Genomic DNA, 24,228 nt, shown 5'->3' on the forward strand with positions numbered 1-24,228 from the left:
GAATGTCCCGGCTCTCGTATCTGGCTCTCTCTGCCGCCCAGGGCCGTCACAGGGGTTTGGAGTGTCCCGGTTTCCGTACCTGATTCCCCGGAGTCTAGTCCTGTCTCTATGGCAGTGGCACAGAGGCTTAGAATGTCCCAACTCCCATACCTGATTCCCCAGTATCCAGTCCCATCGCTATGGCAGCAGCACAGGGGCTGAGAACGTCCCAGTACCCATAGAGGGCTCCTCTGCCACCCAGGGCTGTCTCAGGGGTTTGGAGTGTCCCGGCTTCTGTACCTGACTCCCCGGCATCCAGTCCTGTCGCTTTGGCAGCGGCACAGGAGCTGAGAACTTCCTGGTTCCCATAGCTGGCTCCTCTGCTGCGTCACAGGGGTTTGGAGAGTCGCGGCTTCCGTACCTGACTCCCCGGCGTCCAGTCCCGTGATTATGGCAGGGGCACAGGATCTGTGAATGTCCTGGCTCCCGTAGCTGGGTCCTCAGGGCCTAGGCCTGTCTCTATTGGCAGCCCCTGCAACTGACCCTTCCGTTGCCCAGGCCGGTAGCTGTGGCATCGGCACAAGGGCTGAGATTGTCCCCGCTCTGGTTCCTGAGTCCTCTGTCTCCCAGGAACGTCACAGGGGCTTGGAGTGTCCGGCTTCCATACTTGACTCTCTGGCTCCCAGGCCTATTGCTCTGGCGGCAGCACAGGAGCTGCGTGAGACCCAGCTCCAGTAGCTGACTCTGCCGCCGTCTGGTGTTTCAGCGTCGGTCACAATCTCTGGTCTTTTAATTTCATAAATGCTGGGTAACCGATGGTTTATTGTGCTGTTTCTCTATAGATCTGCTAGGATTTTCACCCATGAGTACAGGAGCTAGTATCAGCTCCATCTTACTCCGTCGCCATCTTCCCAGCATCCCCCAGTATTTTAAATATTTCAATCTACTCTTTTAACCTGCCTAATTTCTGAGAAGAAGTCTGATACAAACCCTATTTTTTCTGTTTGGGATGATGAAATAGTTTTGGAAATAGATGGTTATAATGCTTGCACAACACTGTGAATGTAAATAATACCACTGAACTGTAGCAAGTTTTACGTCATAATACTTTTACCACTATAATAAATTTAAACAAAACAGCTATAGTAAACACAAAAGTAAACAAATTGACCAGTGGAACAGAATACAAGTCTAGATATAGATTTACTGATACATTCTTTTTTCAATGGAGAAAGGAAGGACTTTTCATTATCAGGTGCTGGGTTAATTTGATTTCCATATGGAAAAAATATTTCTGGATTTCTACCTCATACTGTACACACAAAATTTTTTTTGGAGGATTGCACATTTAAATATGAAAAGCAAAACAATAAAGTTTTAAAATATTTTTAAAAATTAAGATGATGTGACATGAGCATTGTGGCAGCATGAGTTGTTTACTTTGTTTTTCTTTTTAAGTTACAAATGGTAGGACATCTGTAGCCTCACATAAGGTCCTCCACACAGCACATCAGGACATCTGAGAGATTTATATATTTGTAGATTTGAAGGAGGGTGGATTAGATCTCTTGGAGGCAGCAGAGCCAATTACCAGAAGATCCAAGATTTTAAGGAGTGTCCATGACACCTATATCCCATCTCCCTGCCATTATGGCAGCTGTAACCTTGAGCCTCAAAAGGAGGAAGAACTGTGCCCAAGACCCCAGTACCTATGGTAGCAGTAGTGGTGCCTGTGACCTTAAGCTATAGCAATCATGGCAATGCCCAAGACTACAGGCTCCAGGATTTCAGCAGCACCCACAGCCCAGGTACCCTCTATCCTGTAGTGGTTGTGACTATGATCTTGGTCCTTCTAGCAAGATATGCTTTCAAGACCCTGGTGCTCACAACAGCAGTGATGGCCCCATGATCTCCAGAAGCTCCAGGAACTGCAGTGGCATCCAAGACCTGAGTCTGCAGAAATAGCAGCAGCACTCACAACCTATTGACAGATAGCAGCAAGGCACCAGCAACCTTGTAGGCACAGACAGAGACAACAAAAGCACTAGGAATACCACTGGCAAGGGCAGTGGAAGGTGGAAAGGGCTTAACTAGAGGCAACTTAGAAAGTTGTTTGCTACTTTAGATGCCTCAAAAAAGGAAAAATTTATCAAACACAGTGAAAAATTTTAGTAACACAGTATCACAAAAAGAAAATGACAGTTTTACAGAAAGTAAACTTAAAGCCATGCCAGATTGTGATCTGATTAAGAATTCACTATAGGTATCTTAAAGAAACGCAGTGGAGTACAAGGAAATTCAGAAAGACAGTTCAATGAGTTCAAGAATAAAATTAATGAATAGAAGGAGTACCACACCAAAGAGATTGAAATCCTAAAAAAGAACTGAGTAAATGCTGGAGCTGAAGTACTAAATAAATGAGATAGAGAATGCATTAGAAAGCATTGGAAATAGAACAAGATTATGGAAAAGAGAATTAGTGAATTAAAAGATAGAATTGTAGAAATGATTCAGGTAAAAGAGGAGAAAGGCTAAAAGAAAACTGAAGAAATTCTAGAAAATTATCCAATTCTATTAGAAAAAAGCAACATGAAAGTAATCAATATCCCAGAAGGAAAAGAGAGAAAGAAGGGAGTTGAGAGCTTATTTAAAGAAATGACAGCTAGGAATTCTCCTGAACTGGTGACAGAACTGTTGTATAAATCCACACAGCTAATGCAACACCGAATTATCTCAATGCAAACAAACTTTCTCCAAGACATTATATAAAATGGCCAAAAGTCAATGATAAAGAATGGGTTTTGAAGGGAGCCAAGGGAAAGAAGTCAGTAACCTACAAAGATACCCTTATTAGTCTGTCACATTTCTCAGCAGAAACTTAAAAGCCACAAAATAGCAGAATGGCATATTCAAAACATTGGAAGATAAAACTAGCAGCCAAGAATACTCTATTCAGCAAAGTTATTCTTTATTTGTATGAAGGACAAATAAAGGCTTTTTCTAACAAACAAAAGTTGAAATAGTTCACTACCACTAGATTTGCCTTACAAGAAATGAAATGACAGAAAAAATATATACAAAACTTTGAGTAAAGTGACAGAATCAGAAAATATTAAAGTTATTTTGGAATAGAGAGTTAATCACTAAAGGTTAGCATTAAAGTTAAAGGAAAAAAACATTATAAATAAGTATAGCTACTAAAATTTGGTAATAGACCTACAACATAAAGTGTGATAACAAAAGCATAAAAGGGGAGGAAGAAAAGGTTGGAATCTAGCAAATGAAGACAAGATGCAATCAGCAGGAAAAAAAAGACTTTTATCTATGAGATATTTTATAAAAACCACATGGTAATCGTAAAACAAAAATATAGAGCAGAGGACTTCCAGACAAGGTGTAGGTGTAGGTAGATGCACTTTGATTCCTAGCACAACCAAAAGAAGAGCAACAATGAACTTAAAAAGTAACCAGAACTGCCATAAAATCAAAAACGCCTGATAACCAAGGAGTTGAAGAAACATTCATTCAGACAGGTAGGAAGGGCAGAGACAGGCAGCTAGGACAGAGAAGATGCATGGCACAGCAGTGGCTGGAGGACCCAGTGAGCAAGGCAGTGGCTGGCAGACTGGATGGTCTCACATTTGCATGTGGATAAACTAGGAGGAACAACTCAGGGGGGCAAGACAAACCATGCAACACAGGGTTCTATTATGGGGAAATAAAGCCTCAAAACCTCTGGCTGTAAAAATCTGTGGGGGTTGAAGTGGTGGGAGAAACTTTCAGCCTCAAAGAAGGGTTCATCCGAGAGACCCACAGGGTCCTAGAATGCACCCACCCACCCTGGGAATCAGCACCAGAAGGGCCTTATTTGCTTGTGGGTGGCAAGGGAAGTGACTAAAATCTGGCCAAGAGCCAAGGCAGTGGCATTGTTCTTTCTTGGACCACCTCCCTATATACAGTGCCACAAGGCAGCAACGTCAGTTCCCTCATCCTGACAAACACCTAAGGCCCCACAATTTACAATGTAACAGGCATGCAGAGACAAAAAAATATATATGTGGCCCAAAGGAAATAGCTGATCAAAACACCGAAAATGGATCTAAGCAGTGAAGAGATAGCCATCCTGTCAGATGCAAAGTACAAAACACTGGTAATGAGGATGCTCACAGAAATGGTTGAGTATGGTCACAAAATGGAGGAAAAAGTGAAAGCTATGCAAAGTGAAATAAAAACATACAGGGAAACAACAGTGAAGGGAAGGAAAGCAGGAGTCAAACCAATGGTTTGGTCTAGAAGGAAGACATAAACATTCAACCAGAACAGAATGAAGAAATAATAATTCAAAAAAATAAGGAGAGGCTTAGGAACCTCTGGGACAACTTTAAACATTCCAACATACAAATCATAGAGGTGCCAGAAGGAGAAGAACAGAAGCAAAAAATTGAAAATTTATTTGAAAAAATAATGGCAAACTTCTCCAGTCTGACAAAGAAAATAGACTTCCAGGAAGTCCAGGAAGCTCAGAGAGTCCCAAAGAAGTTGGATTCAAGGAAACACACATCAAGGCACATCATAATTGTATTATCCAAGATTAAAAATGAGAGAATCTTAACAGCAGCAAGAGAAAAGGAGACAGTTATCTACAAAGGAGTGCCCATAAGACTATCGGCTGATTTCTCAAAAGAACCTTTTGAGGGATTGGAAAAAGAAGGGGCTGAAAAGAGTCATTCAAAGTCATGAAAGGCAAGGACCCATTTTCAAGATTACTCTATCCAGCAAAGCTTTCATTTAGAATGGAAGGACAGATAAAGTGCCTCCCAGGTAAAGTTAAGTTAAAGGAGTCCATCATCACTGAGCCCTTATTATATGAAATTTTAAAGGAACTTAGATTCTAAGATGATGAAAAATGTGAACAAACAACTATGAACATCTGAAACTAAGAAAACAAAAACAAACAAGCAAACAGAACAAGAACAGAATCACAGAAGTGGAGATCACATGAAGGGTTATCAGTGGGGAGGGGGAAGGAGGAGAATGGGGGAAAATGTACAGGGAATAACAAGCACAAATGGCAGGTGCAAAATAGGGAGCTGGTTAAGAATAGTGTAGGAAATGGAGAAGCCAATGAACTTACATGTATATCCATGGACATGAACTAAAGAGGTGCAGATTGCTGGTGGGAGTGGGGTTTAGGACAGAGGGGAATAAAGGGGTGAAAAAAAGGGACAGCTGTAATTGCAAAATCAAATATATTTCAAAACAATCTAGAGCTGAGACATGAAACATAAGAGAAAACTGAGAAAAACTTCATAGGAGATCTCTAAGCTCAATTATCAGTCAGAAACATGATTAGAGAAATGAAATATAGAAAAAACAGAAAACAAGATAAGATGGCAATAGTAAGCCCTCATATATCAATAATTACCCCAGATGTTAAATAGAATGAACCCACCAATCAAAAAACACACAGTGACTGGATAGAATAAAAAACAAGACCCAACTGTTGTTGCCTGCAATAGACTCATCTGTGTTCTAAAGACAAACATAGGCTCAAAGTAAAGGCATTGAGGATAATAAATAAACCAAAGCCAAAAGAAAGCCACTATAGCCCTACTTGTATCAGAGAAAACTGACCAAGCCAAAATAGGCAACAAGAGACAAAGATGGATGTTATGTAATGATTAAGGGAACGATCCGTCAAGATAATGTAACGTTTATTAATATATATGCACCCAACATTGGAGCACCAGCATATTTAAAGTAATTATTAACAGATCTAAAGGGAGAAACTGACCATAACACAATAAAATGGATGACTTTAATACCCCACTTAAAACAGTGGAAAAACCACCTAGACAGAAAGTCAACAAGGAAACAGCAGCATTAAATGACATATTAAACCAAATGGACTTATATACAGAATATACCACCCCAAAGCAACAGAATGCACATTCTCTCAAGTACAAATGGAACATTCTCAAGGATAGAGTACATTTGGGCACAAAACAAGTCTCAATAAATTTAAGAAGACTGAAATCATACCAAGCATCTTCTTGACTACTGTGGGATGAAACTAGAAATCAACTACAAGAAAAAAACTGGAAAAATTGGAAATATGTAGAGTTTGAATGACATGCTACTGAACAACTATTGAGTCAATGAGGAAATCAGAGGAAACGTAAAATATTTGGAGACAAGTGAAAATGCAAATATAATAAAATCAGTAGATGAAGCAAAAGGGGTACTAAGAGGGACATAAATAGCAATACAGGCCTGTCTCAAGAAATAATAAAAATATCAAACAATCTAACTTTACACACAAGAACAAATGAAGCCCAAAGTCAATATAAGAAGAAAACAGTAAAAATCAGAGCAGAAATAAATGAAGTAGAAATTTGAAAGACAATAGAAGAGATTGATGAAAGTAAGAGCTTTTTTTAAAGATAAAGAAAATTGATAAAGCTTTAGCTAGAGTCATTAAGATGAAAGAGAGAAGGCTCAAGATAACCAAAATCAAGAGAAACAAAACAGAAGTTACAACAGGCACCACATAAATACAAAGCATCAGAAAAGATTACCATAAACAGCTAAACTCCAAAAAATTAGAAAACGTAGAGGAAAAGGATAAATTCTTATAATCTACAACCTTCCTAGTCTGAATCATGAAGAAATAGAAAACCTAAATAGGCCAATTCCTAGTAAGGAGATTGAAACAATAAATTAAAGACTCTGTAAAACAAAAGTGCAGAATCAGACAGCTGTGCTGGTGAGTTCTACCAAATACTCAAACAAGATTTAAGAATTATCCTTCTCAAACTCTTCCAAAACTGATGAAGAGGGAAGATTTCCAAACTCATTTTATGAGGCCAACATTACCCTGATACCAAAACCAAAGAAAATGCAAAAAAAGAAAATTATACACCAATATCCCTGGTGAACACACATGCAAAAAGCTCAACAAAATATTAGCAAATCTAATACAGTGTTACAAGGATCATACACCATGTTCAAGTGGGATTTATTCCAGAGATCCAGGGATGATCAGCATTTGTGAATCAATCGATGTGATGCAGTATATTAACAAAATAAATAAAAACCATATGATAATTTCAAGGGATGCAAAAAAGGAAAAGCATTTGACAAATTTCAACATCCATTTATGTTAAAACAAAAAACTCTCAGTTAAATGGGCATAAAAGGAAAGTACCTCAATAAATAAAGTCCATATATGACAAACCCACAACTAAAATCATACTCAACAATGAAAAACTCAAAGATTTTCCTCCAAGTCGAGGAAAAAGGACATAGCTGTTCACTCTTGTCGTTGTTAGCCAACATAGTATTGGAAGTCCTAACTAGAGCAATCTGGCAATTCAAAGAAATAAAAAGTATCCAAATTGGAAAGGAGGAAGTAAAACTCTTACTGTTTATGAATGACATGATTTTATATATAAAAAAACTCTAAATACTCCACACAAAATGTATTAGAAATAATAAGTAAACTTGCAGAGTACAAAATCAACATACAAAAATGTTGCATTTCTATGTATTCACAAGGAAAAACTCATAAAAGAAATTAAAAAACGATCCCATTTATTGGGTTGGCCAAAAAGTCCATTTAGTTTTTTTCTGTAAAAGAGACATTTTTCATTTTCACCAATAACTTTATTGATTTGGATGTTTCTAGTATGTCATCTCTCTCATGTGTGGTACAATGTTGCTTGTTCTCAATTAATGTCTCGATTTGATTGCTATCAACTTCAACTGGTCTGCCTAAATGTGGAGCCTTGTCCACCAAGAAATCTTTAGCACAAAACTTCACAAAGCACTTTTGATGCATTCGATCAGTCATAGCACCTTCTCCATACATTGCATAAATCTTTTTCTGATTGTTTCAACCTTTCTTGAAATAATAAAGCATAATATGCTAAAAATGTTGCTTATTTTCTTTAATCTTCAATGTTAATATGGCTACACAAAAATTCAACAATTTTGTAAGTTTTTTTAAAAAATTCATGCTGATATGAAAGCTGTCACAATACAATCTAAGAAAAATTGTTTCCAATGATATTAAAGACAACTAAGTGCTGCTAGAACCATCTTATGGGGGAAAAAATGGAACATTTTGGTCAACCCATACAATTGCAACAAAAAGAATAAAATAGAAATAAATTTAATCAAGGAGGTGAAAAATCTGTATACTAAAGGCTATCAGACATTGTTGAAAATAAAATGAAGACACAACGAAGTGGAAAGATATTTCATGCTCGTGGCTTACCAGAATTAACATTTTTAAATGTTCACATTATCTAAAGCAACAATGCAATGCTTACCAATATCTCAATGGCATTTTTCACAAAAACAGAATTTTTAAATCCCAATGTTTGTATGGAACTCCAAAAGACCTCCAATAGCCAAAGCAGTCTTGAGAAAAAAAGAGCAAAGCCGATAGTATCACACTCCCTAATTTCAACCAATATTGCAAAGCTCTAGTAACAAAAACAGCATGGTGTTGGCAGAAAAAGGGACACATGGATAAATGGAACAGAATCAAGAGCCTGGAAATAAACCCACACATATATGAGCAATTAATTTGTAACAAAAGATCCAAGAACATACAGTGGAGAAAGGAAAGTATTTTCAATAAATGGTGTTGGGAAAATAGGATAGTAACATGCAAAAGAAAGAAACTAGCGTCATAACCCAGCGACTCTGAATGGCCCGGCCCAGGTGAACCACCTAAGGCACTGCTCCTCCACACCCAGCTGTGAGAAGCGGCAGAGGGGGTTGCCATTTCCTCGCTCTGGCCACGCCCCCACATACAGCGTCACAACCCAGCGACCTGGGAATCCAAGGCACCGCTTCTGACACTTAAAGGGCCCGAACAGACCAAGAATGGTGCAGGAGGATCTCAGAGCCCCAGAGCCAATAGATCTAAGTGATGAAGAAATAGCAAAACTCACAGATGCACAGTTTAAAACATTGGTGATCAGGATCCTCACAGAACTGGTTGATTATACCCACAAATTAGACCAAATATATGAAGGCAAAACTAATTGAAATGAGTGGAATTGCACAGGACACCAATAGCAATGAAAAGGAAACTGGGACTCAAATCAATGGAGTGGACCAGAAGAAAGCAAATAATGGCCAAACAGAAAAGAGTCAGGAAGCAAGAATTCAAAGAAATGAGGAGAGTCTTAGGAACCTCCAGGACATCTTTAAAGGCTCCAACATCCGAATTATAGGGGTACCAGAAGGGGGAAAGGCACAGCCACCAGTGGAAAACTTATTTGAACAAATAATAAAGGAGAATTTCCCCAATCTGGCAAAGGAAATAGACTTCCAGGAAATCCAGGAAGCTCAGAGTCCCAAAGAATTTGGACCCAAGAAGGAACACACCAAGGCACATCATAATTACATTAGCCAAAATTAAAATGAAGGAGAGAATCCTAGAAGCAGCAAGAGATAAGGGGACAGTCACCTACAAAAGAGTCCCCATCAGACTGTCAGCAGATTTCTCAAAAGAGACCTTACAGGCAAGAAGGGGCTGGAAAGAGGTATTCCAAGTCATGAAATCTAAAGACCTACAACCAAGATTGCTCTATCCAGCAAAACTTTCATTTAGAATGGAAGGACAGATAAAGTGCTTCTCAGATAAGATCAAATTCAAGGAGTTCATCATCACCAAGGCTTTATTATAAGAAATGTTAAAGGGACTTATCTAAGAAAAAGAAGATAAAAAAGATGAACAGTGAAAGGACAGCAGACTCACGGTTATTAAGAACCACACCTAAAACAAAAGCAAACTAAAAGGACAGCTAGATCAGGAGTGGAAACATAGAAATGAAGATCTCAAGGAGGGTTAGCAACAGGGGAGTGGGAGGAGGAGAAGGGGGGAGAAGGTACAGAAAATAAGTAGCATAGACAGTAGATAGAAAATAGATGGGGTGGCAAGAATAGCATGGGAAATATAGAATCTAAAGGACTTGAGACACATGGTCATAAACTAAAGGGGGGGTAATGGTGGGGAAGGGGGGTAGGGTGGAGGGGAATGAAGGGGGGAATAGAACAACTGTAACAGCATAATCAATAAAAAAAATTTAAAAAAAAGAAAGAAACTAGACCATTATTTTACACCATACACAAAAATTAACTCTAAATGGATTAAAGATTTGAATGTAAGGCCTAAACCATGAAATACCTAAAATAAAACTTAGTAAGCTCTTTGACATAAGTCTTAGTGAAGTTCTTGTGGCTTCTACTCCAACAACAAGGGAAACAAAGGCAAAAATAAACAAATGGGACTACACCATGGTATCATCCAGAGTCTCTAATTGACATGAGGGTTCACTCTAGATGTTGTACCTTCTCTGGGTTTGCACAAGTGTATTGTGACACATATCCCTGTTCATAGTATCATACAAAGTATTTTCATTGCCCTAAAAATTTTGTGCTCCACCTGTTCATACTTTTCACCTGTTCCAATCCCTGGTAATCACTGGTCTTTTTACTATTTCCATAGTTTTGCCTTTTCCAGAATATCATATAGTTGGAATCTTACTCTAAGTAGCCATTTCACTTAGTAATGTTCACTCAGGTTTCTTCCTGTCTTTTCATGTCTTAATAGCTAAATTCTTTTTAGTGCTAAATAATATTCCATCATCTGAATGTACTACAATTTATCAATCTAGTCACCTACCAAAGAACATCTTGGTTGCTCCCTAGTTTTGGTAATTACAAATAAAGCAATAATAAACATCTGTGTGTGTGTAAGTTTTCAATTTCTTTGGGTAAATAGTAAGAAGCATAATTGCTGGATTATACATTAAGGTTATGTTTAGTTGTGTAAGAAACTGCCAAACTGTCCTCCAAAGTGACTGTATCATTTTGCATTCCCACCAATGATTGAATGTTCTTGTTGCTTCACTCCCTTGTCAGCATTTGATGTTGTCAGTGTTCCAGAGTTTGGCTATTCTAGTTGGTGTGTAGTGGTATCTCAGTTTTGTTTTAATTTGCATTTCCATGATGACATACGATGTGAAGCATATTTCCATATGCTTATTTGTCATCTGTATATCTTCTTTGATGATATATCTGTTAAAATGTTTGGCCCATTTTTTAGTCAGATTGTTTATTTTCTTAATCTTAAGTTTTAAGAGTTCTTTATTTTGGATACAAGTTCTTCACCGGATAGTATTTGGAAATATTTTCTTCCTGTCTATGGCTTTTATTCTTATTCTATTGACAATGCTTTTTGCAAAACAGAAGTTTTTGGAGTCATGATGTCCAGCTTATCAATTTTCTCTTTTACGAATCATGCCCTTGGTGTTGTATTTTTTAAAAGATTTTATTTATTTTTAGAGAAAGGGTAAGGGAGAGAGGGAGAGAAACATCAATATCCCTCACGCACCCCCTACTGGGCATGCAACCCAGGCCCATGCCCTAACTGGGAATCAAACTGGTGACCCTTTGGTTCACAGACCATCACTCAATCTACTGAGCCACACCAGCTGGGGCCCTTGGTGTTTTATTTAAAACAATCACTGCATACCCAAGGTCATATAGGTTTTCTTCTCTGTGATCTAGTTTTCTAGTTCTGTGTTTTAAATTTAAGTCTGTGATTTATTCAAAAAAATAAATTTAAGTCTGTGATGAATTTTGAATTATTTTTTGTGAAGGGTATAAGGTCTAGATTCATTTTTTTGCATATAAGTGTTCAGTTGTATAAACACTATTTGTATAAATAACTATCTTTATTATACCTTTACTTCTTTTTCTTAGCAAAGAAAAAGATTTTAGGAGACAAAGAGACCATTTTCATGAACTTTGAGTGGGCAAAGTTTTCTTAAACAGAATATAAAAACCACTAACCATAAAATAAAATTTAATAAAGTATACTATTATGTATTAAGTTTAGGGAATTCTCTGTTCATTAAAAGGCACCATAAGAGGGTTGAAAAGAAAACCACAGACTCAGGCCTGTATAACTGAGTTGGTTTGAGCATTGTCCTGTACACCAAAAGGTCGGGGGTTCAATTCCTGGTCAGGGTGTATATGGGAGGCAACCAATTGATGTCTCTCTGTCTGTATCTCTCTCTCCCTTCTTCCCCTTTCCTTTTTCTCTAAAATCAATAAACATTAAAAAAAAGAAAACCACAGAATTGAAGATATTTTTCATACATATCTGACTGAGGACTCATAGCCTAGGTTATTTTAAAAAAACAAAACAAAAAAGACTACCTGCAGGGACTTCCGCCAAGATGGAGGTATAGGTGGAAACCCTTTGCTTCCTGGCATAACCAAATCTAAAAACAAAGTTTTAACAACAATGAAAGCAATCAAACCACAGAAAATCGAACAATACGGAGTCCGAAAACAACGAACCGCTCAGCTAAACCAGTGAGAGGGGCAAAGCCAGCAGTGGAACGGGTTGGGCAAAAAAGATTCCCCAACCAGCGTGGCACGCAGGCAGCTGGGGGCATGGATCCTAGGTGCAGGGTAGCTATAGGCGGACCCAGGCACAGCGCCGGGTGGCTGTCTGTCTGTGGTCTCGCATTTGTGCGCAGATAAACCCGTGAAGAGACGCGCATTGAGACAGACCATGCAGGCCCCAGTGCAGGGTGGCAGGCTCGCACGTTTGCGCTCAGATGAACAGGCGGGGGCAAGCGGAGAGGCAGACCTGTGAGCGGAGAGGACTGCCTTAGTACCCTCTCTGACTCTGCCCCCACATACAGCATCACAAACCAGCGACCTGGGTGGCCCTGCCCTGGTGAACACCAAAGGTGCCTCTCCTCATATGTAACAGGAACGAACAGATCAAAACATAGCTCAAGAACAACTCAGAGCCCCAGAGCCAATAAATCCAAGCAATGAAGAAATAGCTAAACTTTCAGATGCACAGTTCAAAACACTGGTGACCAGGATGCTCACAGAACTGGTTGATTTTAGTCAGAAATCAGAGGAACATATGAAGGCTAAACTAATTGAAGTGAATGGAAATGCACAGGAAACCAATAGTAATGGAAAGGAAACTGGGACTCAAATCAAGGGAGCAGACCAGAAGAAAGGAAAAAATGACCAAAGAGAAAAATATGAATAAACAAGAATTAAAAAAATGAGAGGCTTAGGAACATCCAGGACATTTTTAAACGCTCCAACATCCGAATTATAGGAGTACCAGAAGGGGAAGAGGAACAGTCACAAGTGCAAACCTTATTTGAACAAATAATAAAGGAGAATTTCCCCAATCTGGCAAAGGAAATAGACTTCCAGGAAATCCAGGAAGCTCAGAGAGTACCAAAGAAGTTGGACCCAAGAAGGAACACACCAAGGCACATCATAATTACATTAACCAAAATTAAAATGAAGGAGAGAATCCTAGAAGCAGCAAGACATAAGGGGACAGTCACCCACAAAGGAGTTTTCATAAGACTGTCAGTGGATTTCTCAAAAGAGACCTTACAGGCAAAAAGGGGCCGGGAAGAAGTATTCCAAGTCATGAAATCCAAAGACCTATATCCAAGATTGCTCTATCCAGCAAAGCTTTCATTTAGAATGGAAGGGCAGATAAAGTGCTTCTCAGATAAGATCAAATTCAAGGAGTTCATCATCACCAAGCCCTTATCATATGAAATGTTAAAGGGACTTACCTAAGAAAAAGAAGATAAAAAAGATGAACAGTGAAAGGACAGCAAACTCACAGTTATCAACAACCACACCTAAAACAAAAGCAAACTAAGAGGGCAGCTAGATCAGGAGTGAACTGTAGAAATGAAGGTCACATGGAGGGTTAGCAACAGAGGAGTGGGAGAAGGAGAAGGGGGGAGAAGGTACAGAAAATAAGTAGCATAGACAGTATATAGAAAATAGATGGGGGGAGGGTAAGAATAGTAGGGGAAATATAGAATCTAAAAAACTTGAGACACGTGTTCATGAACTAAAGGGGGGGAGTGGTGGGGGAGGGGTATGCAAGGTGGAGGTGAATGAAGAGGGGGAAACAGAACAACTGTAATGGCATAATCAATAAAATTTTCAAAAAGACTACCTGCAAATCATAAGGAAAAGACCACCCAGTGGAAATAATAGACAAAAGAGTCAAAGAGTCCATTCTCACAAAAAGATATGGAAGTGGCCAATATACATATAAAGAACTGTTCAACTTCATTAGTCATTAAAACCCCAATGATACATCTGTATTTTATATTAGCAAAGTAGCTGAAATGAAAAAGTACAAGGCCACAATGCAGAACACATGGCAGTGAAAATTGGTACAACCACTTTGGAAAACTGGCAGAATATGCTAAGGCCGAATATTTTTATACCAGTTGGCCTAGGAATTTCACTCCTAGATACATACCTCATAGAATTGTATTCCTATATGTAGTAAGAACCATGTGGCAGAGTCTTTAGAGCATCTCTTTTGGTAATAGCCTCAAACTGGAAAACTACACAAATGCAGGTCAACAGTAGAGTGGATAAATAAATGCATGTATTTACAGTCACACAATGAAATACTATGCAGCAGTGAGAAATACCACAGTACAACAACATAAATTATATTGAGGGGCGAAAATCCACAAAATATTACAATGTGTGATTCCATTTATTTAAATGAAATATATATATTTTTAAAAACAGGCAAAAGTATTCGATGCTATGGGGTATAGTGACTGGAAGAGGTTCAAGGGGATGCTTATGAAGTACTTATTTTTTTTGATTGCTGATTATAAAGGTGTGTTCAGTTTGTGAAGATTTATTGAGCTACATACCTATATTTTGTGTACTTTTCTTCATGCATAAGGTATGTAACTTTAATAAAATTTTTCCCACCCTGGCTGGTGTGGCTCAGTGGATTGAGTGCTTGCCTGCTCAAAGGGTCACCAGTTCGATTCCCAGTCAGGGCACATGCCTGGGTTGCAGGCCAGGTCCCTGGTGGGGGGCGTGAGAGAGACGACCACACATTGATGTTTCTCTCTCTTTCTCTCTTCCTTCTTTATCTAAAAAATAAGTAAATAAAATTAAAAATATAAAAATTTTCCGAAAGTATGTATGTTTTTATAAATAGATAATTTAAAGAATGTATCAGGTAAATTGGGTTTTATAGATATGAGCATGGTGAATGAATAAGCAAATGTTGGAGACATTTGCATAACCTAGCTATGCGTCATTCCATATTATCTTCCTTCTTTTTGGCCATCCCAGTGTCACCCCTCCCACATCCCACCCCTACCTTAAGTCCTTAGTGTCTATCCATGGAGCACACTTTTCTGTGAGGCTGAGGTAGACAAACTCTCAGGCCTGGGCCCTCTTGGTGCTTCTAAGCCATATTTATAGGCTGAAAGTCATTTGAGGCATGTGGCATCTTTCTCATTAACAAATGAGAAAACTGGGGCTTGATGTGACTTGACCAAGGTCACAGACTGGTTAGCTACAGAAATATTATCAAATATACCCAGGGAACTTGATACCCAGAGTGTCCCATGCCAATTTGGAAGGTCTCAAGGAGTCCCTAAATTTACTGTCTCTGTATATCTCACCCACTGTAACATCTAAAGTCCCTCCCATCCTTGTCGAACTATTTTCTCTGGTCCTTTCACAGTTTCCCTGCAGTGGCCTGCCACTGGGGAGGCCCAGAAAGGGGCTGAGATGTTGGGAGAGGAGCAGGCAAGTTAGGTTCTGTGCAACTGCCTCCTGGAGGCCAGCGGGCCCTATTTAATGCTGTACTTATTCCTTCCCCAGGTTCTTCTGAACCTCTTTTGCTGCCATGAAGATTGCAGTTATTGGGCAGAGCCTCTTTGGCCAGGAAGTTTACTCCCAGCTGAGGAAGGAAGGTCATGAGGTCGTAGGCGTGTTCACTGTCCCAGACAAGAATGGGAAGGTGGACCCCCTGGGTGAGTGGTGGTCTAGGAGTAGGGAAATGGGGTGTTCAAGAAAGCAAGTTTTGGTGGATGGGAGCAGAGACTGCAGGATCTTGGGATGGGGCTGTGGGTATCCCTTGGTCAGAGGCAGCCACACATGGTCCACCCTGATCCTGCTCTAGTGCCAACTGGATGCCTGGCCTTTCTGGAACAAGTGGAGACCTCCTCCTCACCCAATTGTGGGGTGAGGTTTGCATCTTAGAGAAGGACCATGGAAAGTCTCCACCTTGCTCCCAGAGCCCCATTGTCTGACTACTCCAGATTTTTCTAACCCTAGTACCTAGGACCTGAAAGAAATGCCAGGCAGGAGTGACTGTATCCTGACCACTAGGAGGTCCTGATACACAGATTGCTGACTCTACTCTGGGAGTTTCTGTTCAGAGGGATGGAATGGAGTCTGAGAATTTGCATTTCTAACATTCCCCAATGATGTTGATGCCCTTGACTGTATAAGGAGCACCATTTGTGAATCACTGGCTAAGCTGGGGACCTCCTCAGCACAGCAAGATGCAGGGGCCCTCAGCTCAGATTCACAGGCTCTCCATGGACACTTATGGATCCTTCTCAGACCTGACAGATATAGCATGTAAGGACCAGGCTTAGGAAATGGGCCTTATGTAGCTAACTAAGGACAAGATTATAATTCATGAGGAAGAGTTGAGTCTCCCAGGACAGCAGTGCAGGCTGACCCTGGACTCAACTCCAGCACCACCCTGATGTCAACCAGGCCTTATTGCTAGATCTGAATCCACTGCGACCCATTACATAGCCTGAACCCAGCCCCTAAGTGACCACTGATACCAGCCCCTGAGCCTGGACCCAGACGAAGCCTGGCTGGGGCTGCTACTTGACCCTACGTCAGATGTCCTGCAGAAGTATTCTTTTGGTCACAGTGGGAATAACTTTTATAAGCACAGTCTGCTCACACTGATCCAAGGCAGAGGCAGAGGGGGATAGAAGGTGGGTCAGGTCTAGTCAGAGGCCAGACATCAGGAGTACTAACAGAATCAAGAACAATGAAGTGTCTGATAGATGATACAAAAGATAAATTGAAGGTACTTGGATAATGACTGCAGAAGGTAACTGCCACCTCTAAGGCTTGGAAAAATCAAGGGAATAAGCTCTAACTTGTAAAACTTGGAATTGTGGGCTGTAATTCAGACCTGTGTGGAGGGTGTGCTGGCCATAGGTGCTGGTAACAGGGCAGGAGGAGGGGCATGAAGGTTAGGACTTGGACTTTGGAGTGCAGGTACCAGCAGGAGGGAGTTGTGTGCACTGAGGCTAGTTCTGCAGATATTGGGAAGACTACAAAGTGACTCAGCTGCTTCTTTGGGATGAAGAAGTAAGGCTGGGGTCATGCCCACAGGACAAAAGCTCACAGAAAGGAGTGAGCCCTTCTTTCTCTCTTATTCTCTCTCCCTCCAACACCCATATTGGCAGTGCTTTTGCAGTTTTCAGGGTCCCAGACTCCACCACAGAGTGAGGAGAAGGGTGGAGATCAGTAACTTGGTGATGGGCATGGTGAAGGTGTTGAGAGTGGCATGAGGGCAAGAGGTCAGCCATAGGGGCTCAGGCAGGAGTCTGGGAGAAGGAGGAGCTCAGTTGTCATGCCTTAACCAAAGTCAGTCCAGAAAGAAACCTCACCCTTGGCGAGTGATGTCCCCTCTGTGCTGCTAGCTTGAAGCTGGCTGGGCACTGAAGAAGGATGAAATGGACAGGACTTGGGAGAAGATGCATGAGTCACTTTGCTGGGAAGGCAGAGGTGGTCATGTGTGGGTGGGTGTGAAAAGGCACCCATTTCTCATTTACTTATTCACTCACTATCCCACAGGCCTGGCAGCCGAGAAGGATGGAGTGCCAGTGTTTAAGTTCTCCCGCTGGAGGGCAGGAGGACAGGCTGTGCCTGACGTGGTGGCAAAATACCAGGCTTTGGGTGCTGAGCTCAATGTCCTGCCCTTCTGCAGCCAGTTCATCCCCATGGAAGTTATCAATGCCCCCCGCCATGGCTCCATTATCTACCACCCGAGTCTGCTCCCCCGACATCGAGGGGCCTCGGCGATCAATTGGTAAGATGGCAAAAACATCACCCTCTGCTTGAATCATCATCTTCCCTTAACCTGGAGCTTTTCTCTGTGGCTGCAGATCAGGCATCATGCAGGTGCCATGCCAGATGGCACCCATATACCAGATTGCTTAAATGTTATCAATCAGAAAGAATGCTCAAGAAAACTGGGAGTTGGCATTGCTAAGCACTCTGTATTCCTACAGTAAACTGCAAAGTGGACAGGGGTCTCAGAAACAGCTGTGAAGGAGTTTGCTGGTGGCCTCACCCAGGAGGCTACCAGGACCACCAACCCAGGTGATGTGCCTTGTGGTCTGCTCTAAAATCTACCTTCTTCCATACTCAGTAGCATCCACTTGGAAAGAGATAAAGATGGATGATGAGAAGTACTAAGAAGACAATAAATGGGTGATGTCTTGAGTGGGTATGGCAGATGGGATGAGTAGTCAGGGTAGGGAGACACTTGAGTTGGTAAAAGAGAGTGGGTTTTCAGTTAAACTGGTCTGATTGAAATTCACACACCAAGATCTCCAGCCATGTGTCTTCACTTTTGTGGACTTCAATTTCCTTTTCTGTAAAAAGAGCATGCCATGCCTGTTACACGAGTTGGAAAGATTAAGTTAAATTGCCAGAGCAGGCATCAATTCTCCCAGGGCTTGAGAGAAACAAGGATGTGTGCTGGAGGATGGCAGAGGCCATCCCCAAGGCATCTTCTGTTGTTTTTCCTGCTATATTCAGGGTTTCATTCTACTTTTCCCTAGGACTCTCATTCATGGAGATAAAAAAGGGGGCTTTACCATCTTCTGGGCAGATGATGGCCTGGACACTGGGGACATTCTGCTCCAGAAAGAGTGTGAGATCCTCCCAGACGACACCGTGAGCACTTTGTATAACCGCTTCCTCTTCCCTGAAGGCATCAGAGGGATGGTAAGGTCTGGGAGATGGCATTGCAACATGTACCTGCTTGGCCTATTTATTCTGGAGACCCTCTTTAGGCCCAGCCTGCCCTTGAAGCTGGCCAGGAATCTACTCCCCAATTCCAGGACTTTGGAAGGAGAGAGCTCTCATTTCATGGTTTTAAAGAGGCAGAATTGGGAAATATAAGATACTGTATTAGGCAGAACTCTTGCTTGCAACTGATAGAACCCAGCAAAAAAAAAACAAAAAAAAAAACACTTTAGCCAGAGGGGAACATTTCGACTCATTTCACAGAGAAGGCTAAAGGCAGGGATGGTTTTCAAGCATGGCTGAATCCAGAGGCTTAAGCCATGTCACTAGGATTCTGTTTCTCTTTTTTTCTTCCTGATTCTTGTTTTTTGTTTGAGTAGTTTCATTCTCAGATTTCCTGTCCTCAAATGAGAGGAAAGATAGTCACTGGTAGCTCAAGGCATATACCTCTGGGTTCCAGGGGAAAAGAAATCCCTTTTGTCCTAGAATTCCTGAATAAAAAAATCAGAGAAGACTGTGATTAGATGATTTGGGAGTCATATGACCACCCTGAGCCAATCACTAACTAGGGTGATAGACTACTCTGGCAAGCCTCACTGCTTCCTGTCCTGGCCTGTTGGGGAAGGAAGGCTCCTCCAGGTGTATCTTATAAACCAAGTGTTCCCCATGAGAGAGGCTTCTGTTACCAGAGGAAGACACAAGAATGACTGAAAAATCAGAGGCACTTGTGCTTGGCACAGCAGTCAGACCCCATGGGACCTGACTCCAAAGGGGTTGGAGTTGTGCAAGGCTGCTGGTGGTCCAGCAGGAGGAGGCCAGCTAGTGATGACTAAAGGCAGACACATTTCAGCTTTTCACCCATTCCAGAATCAGGCAGGAGTCAGACAAGAGGAGGCCTCCAGGAGGAGATCATTTGGTATTTTGAAGTAGCATTAATCATAACAATGAGGTAAAAGTACTCACTGCTACCCAAATGTCAGCTGTTCCATTGCCCTCAGCCAGTCTGGTCTGCTGCCACCTTTTTTTTTTTTAGGTGTGTTAATTGCCTCTTTGTATTCTTTGCCATGCAAATTAAACTTGCTGGAGATTTGATATGACAATGGAAGACATTATCTTGAATATCTCGCAGGAAACAATTAAAAATACCCTTTAAGGCTGTGCTATCTAATAGTTACCTGAGGCTACTAAAATAAAATGAATTCTAATTAAAGATTGACTTCCTCAGTCTCACTAACTACAAGTCAAGTCCCTAAGAACTACACATGGCTGATGGCCACCGTATTGGACAGTACAGACATAGAATGTATTCATCACCACAGAACATTCCACTGGGCAGTACTTTTTAGGCATTTCTCATACTCCCATCACTTTTAGTCTCGCTGTCTTGGGGGCTCTTCTCCCAGCCCCTTCCTCACCACAAGTCCACCTTTCTTGGCAGCCCTCCCCACCTGCCCTGATTCCTTCTCCCACAATCTTTCTTTCCTTTAACAGAGAGACTACTCCCTGCTTAATCTCAGATCTCCAAAACCATCATGACATTTCATTTTTCTTACCAGGCAGGGAAGGTTTTAGATAAAAAACATGGAATTTTTTTCAATTGCACTGTCTTTGGTTATATTTTGCTACTGACAAAATAAGCTATAAGCTATATAACAAAATTTACTATAAGCTATATTTAGCTTGTTTGTTTTGTTGATTAGGTTCCCGTTAAGGGTGAGATCATATGGTATTTGTCTTTCACTGCCTGGCATATTTCACTTAGCATAATACTCTCCAGTTCCATCCATGCTGTTGTAAAGGATAGGAGCTCCTTTCTTTCTGCTGCATAGAATTCCATAGAAATTGAGAACAGGGGCTGACATTGACCAGAGGGAAGAGGGGAGAGGAGAGAGGATTATAGGGGGAAAGGGTAAAGGGTTTACAGAAAGGACACATGGAAAATAGCAAGGGGGCGTGGAAACAGGGGAGGGAAGTGGGGCGTATTGGGATGGTGGTGAAGGGTGGGGGGGGAGGCAGAAAACTACTTGAACAACAATAAAAAATGTTCAAGAAAACATGGAAATTTGTATGTGTGTATGTGTGTGTGTTCTATATAATCTTCTAAAACCTTGTGTAGTAGAGAGGGTGGGGTTTTGTGCCCCTTATACAGATTGGAATTGTGTTAGGACTAGCACTATCTCTTCATATAGGAGATATTTCTAGGGTGGTGGTTGTGTGCCAGGCATGTATGATTAGTGTGGGGCAGGGTCCAGACTCTGTGAACCCAGGGGATGAACGTTCTAATGCTGGGAATACCAACTAATCTGGACCTTCCCAGGTGCAGGCTGTGAGGCTGATTGCTGAGGGCAAAGCCCCCAGACTCCCTCAGCCTGAGGAAGGAGCTACGTACGAGGGTATTCAGAAAAAGGAAACAGCCAAGGTGAGTACCAGGGCTCTGCCCACCCTGAAACCTGTCCGTGCTTGGGCTGGAGTGTGGAAGGTATCTTGGGGAGGCTGAGGTTCTGGCTGGGCAATTAGGTTGTAATTGTTTAAGGCTGGAAGAGAGGGCTTCCCAGGCTGGGGAAGAATAAGCAAAGCTATGGATGGGGGAAGGCAAGTGGCACCCAGACAGTCAGGGAACAGTGTCCTTTTTAGGTTTTTTCCTGATTCTCTTCAGGAGAAATGCACAAGCAATGTTCCCAGAAAGAACTCTGTGTGTGTGTGTGTGTGTGTGTGTGTGTGTGTGTGTGTGAGTGAGAGTGAGAGAGAGAGAGAGAGAGAGAGAGAACTCAGCTCTAGTGCCAGAAGTCTCTAAGATGAGGGAGGAGAGGTAATTCAGTTCCTCAAAGCTGTCACAAGTAGTAGAGTCTTGGGTGCTGTATCTCTGCTCAGAGGTGATTTGTGGGGATCTGTTTGAGTCCTGTAGGCCAGGAGAAACAGTTGGCAGAGCACTATGGGATGGGCCTGCACTTTGTGTTGGAACTCTGTGTAAGGCCTTGTCCATCTTAACAATGGAACATTATCTTCCCCAAACCATCAGTTTGGGTTGTGTTTACTCAGTCTATGAAAGTCTTGAGGGTCAGAGAGTACCCAGAGCATGGGTACCAAGAAGAGACCCACCCAGTTCAGGGACTCAAACTAGTGTCTAAGAAGCCAGACTTCCCAGCTTTTTTTTCCCCAGGCTTTATCTACTGTCAGGGGTTATCAGGGCTGAAAGGGAGGGCAGAGGTGTTACCCAGATGGTCAGGGAGTAGAGACAGATTTGTTGAGCATACATATCCTGCCCCACAGATCAACTGGGAGCAGCCAGCAGAGGCCATTCATAATTGGATCCGTGGAAACGACAAGGTGCCAGGTGCCTGGACAGAGGCTTGTGGGCAGGTGTGTTCATGCATGGCTGGGATTGAGCTAGATCCACTTCTGTGCACGCTGGCTGCAAAACTGGTTGGAAAATAGCCACTGCTCTGAGCTCCAGTCCCACCCAAGTTCCCATAGCCATTTCAGTCCCTCCTCTAGGACCAGGAGACCATCATCTGGTGGCGGACGGGTAAAGGGACTGCACAACTCAAGGCCTTCTGGCCCTGCATCAAGTCTGGATTGAGCTGCATTGCTTGTAAAATATTTTGAATCTCACCCCTGGGCTCATGGAGACCTCAGGCCAACCTCTGCTTCTACTTGCCTCCAGGGGTAGGGAAAGCATGCTCAGGCCAGGGGCTGGGCATGAGGCAAGCCATGGCTCTCTGAGGCATCAGGGTCTGGCAAGACTGTGAGAAGGGGACTTTGTCTGTAGCCCATGGAAAGTTCCTTCACAAAGTCCCAGGCTGTCCAAACCCCTTATCAGTGACCAACTGCTGAGACTGTGTCCAGGAGTCCCTGACACAGTCCCTGATGCCTTTGCCATCGTAAGACCCTCTGCAAAGTGACCAGTGCTTAGTGGCATCACTAGGGCAGGTGTCCTCACTTTGTAGTGCCTTGAGCAGATTTCTGCCCAATCTTTCTATCTGAAATCTGAGGCTGGGGGCAACACAAAGGGTCATAGGGGCACAGAGGGCTTAAGGGCTCCAGAGGCCTCAAAATCTTCTCCAGGCCTTGCTTGTGCCCCTGGAGGCAGAGTCCTAGGCCCACATTGTACTGCCCTCTGCTCCACGTCATATTCATAGCCCTGCCTAGACTTCCAATGATGGGGACCTCTCCTCATTCACCACTTTCTGGTTTTTCTGTCCTGTTTCCAAACAGAAAGTGACGCTTTTCAACTCAACGCTGAACACTACAGGCCTGGTGCCAGAGGGAGAAGCTTTGCCCATCCCAGAAGCCCACCGTCCAGGGGTGGTCACCAAAGAGGGATTGGTCCTCTTTGGGAATGATAACAGAATGGTAACAATGTTCTTGTAGGTTACATGTCCCTACTATAGTCTCAAGGCCAGACAGACTGCTGTCCAGGGTTTCTGGCACAGCAATCAGACTCCAGCTGCTCTGGAGAAAACAGAAGATAAGATGGCAGTCTCTAGGTGTCCACAGTCACCCCTGACCACTGAAGTCTGTCCACTTTCCTGTTTCAGGAAGACTAATTTCTTGTTCTTTTGGATCAAATGTCCCAGCCAGAGCTGAGTGTCCTGTGAGGGTGTCAGAATTAGGGGAAAACCCTCTCCAAGGAGCCCTGAACTTGGGGCCTTGTGCCCCAAGACACTTGCACAGAGTGTGCAAGTGTCACTAGGTGTGGTCATTGAACCTCTGTGCCTCAGTTTAATTCTTTTTTTCTATTTATTTATTTATTTATTTATTTATTTATTTAGGTTATTTATTTGTTGTTCAAGTACAGTTTTCTGTCTTTTACTCCCATCCCAGCCCACCCCCCCTAATTCTCTTTAAAGGTCTCTGGAATCATGATAGGTACACGACATGCTCTGATTCGTATTGGTAGACTCTGCAACTCGGAAACAGCTAATATTTATGGAGCACTTTCTGTGTGCTGGACACAGTTTTTAAAAATTTATGTGTATTAAATTCTCTCAAGAACTCAATGAAATATATATTGATATTTTACCCATTTTACAGAGGAGGTAACTAAAACACAGATTTTTAAAAACCTGCCTAAAGTCACCCAGCCCAGTTTTTGGGAGAGCAGGTATTCAAACTCTAAAATTCTGACTCTGAGGCCTACCAGTTGGCCACAATACTCTACTATTAATGCTCACTGCTTGCAGTGGTTAGACAGGTTGGGACCTTAAGATACCAGGGGGCAAGGAAGAAAGAGGACAGGCAGGGAACTGAAAACTTTAGGGAATTTCAACAACCCCTGAAGCTAGGGGATGTTGAACCCTTAGCTTCATCTGTGCGTAC

The 24,228-nt window shown here is 42.0% G+C and overlaps 1 protein-coding gene across 1 annotated transcript in view; it reads left to right on the forward strand.

Annotated features, from left to right (window-relative positions):
• Positions 1-24,228, forward strand: part of ALDH1L1 (aldehyde dehydrogenase 1 family member L1) — a gene marked incomplete at its 3' end in the record, with an annotated part of 110,404 nt that overhangs the window by 28,289 nt on the left and 57,887 nt on the right. Inside the window, 6 exon segments of the mRNA XM_053670282.1 lie at positions 15,721-15,872; positions 17,731-17,965; positions 18,723-18,888; positions 21,227-21,328; positions 22,180-22,269; positions 23,125-23,262. Of these exon segments, the coding sequence (XP_053526257.1) occupies positions 15,746-15,872; positions 17,731-17,965; positions 18,723-18,888; positions 21,227-21,328; positions 22,180-22,269; positions 23,125-23,262 (858 nt within the window).

This window comes from Artibeus jamaicensis, unplaced genomic scaffold, assembly GCF_021234435.1.
Source record: "Artibeus jamaicensis isolate MK-2021 breed Jamaican fruit bat unplaced genomic scaffold, CSHL_Jam_final contig_558, whole genome shotgun sequence".
Classification (NCBI taxonomy): domain Eukaryota; kingdom Metazoa; phylum Chordata; class Mammalia; order Chiroptera; family Phyllostomidae; genus Artibeus; species Artibeus jamaicensis.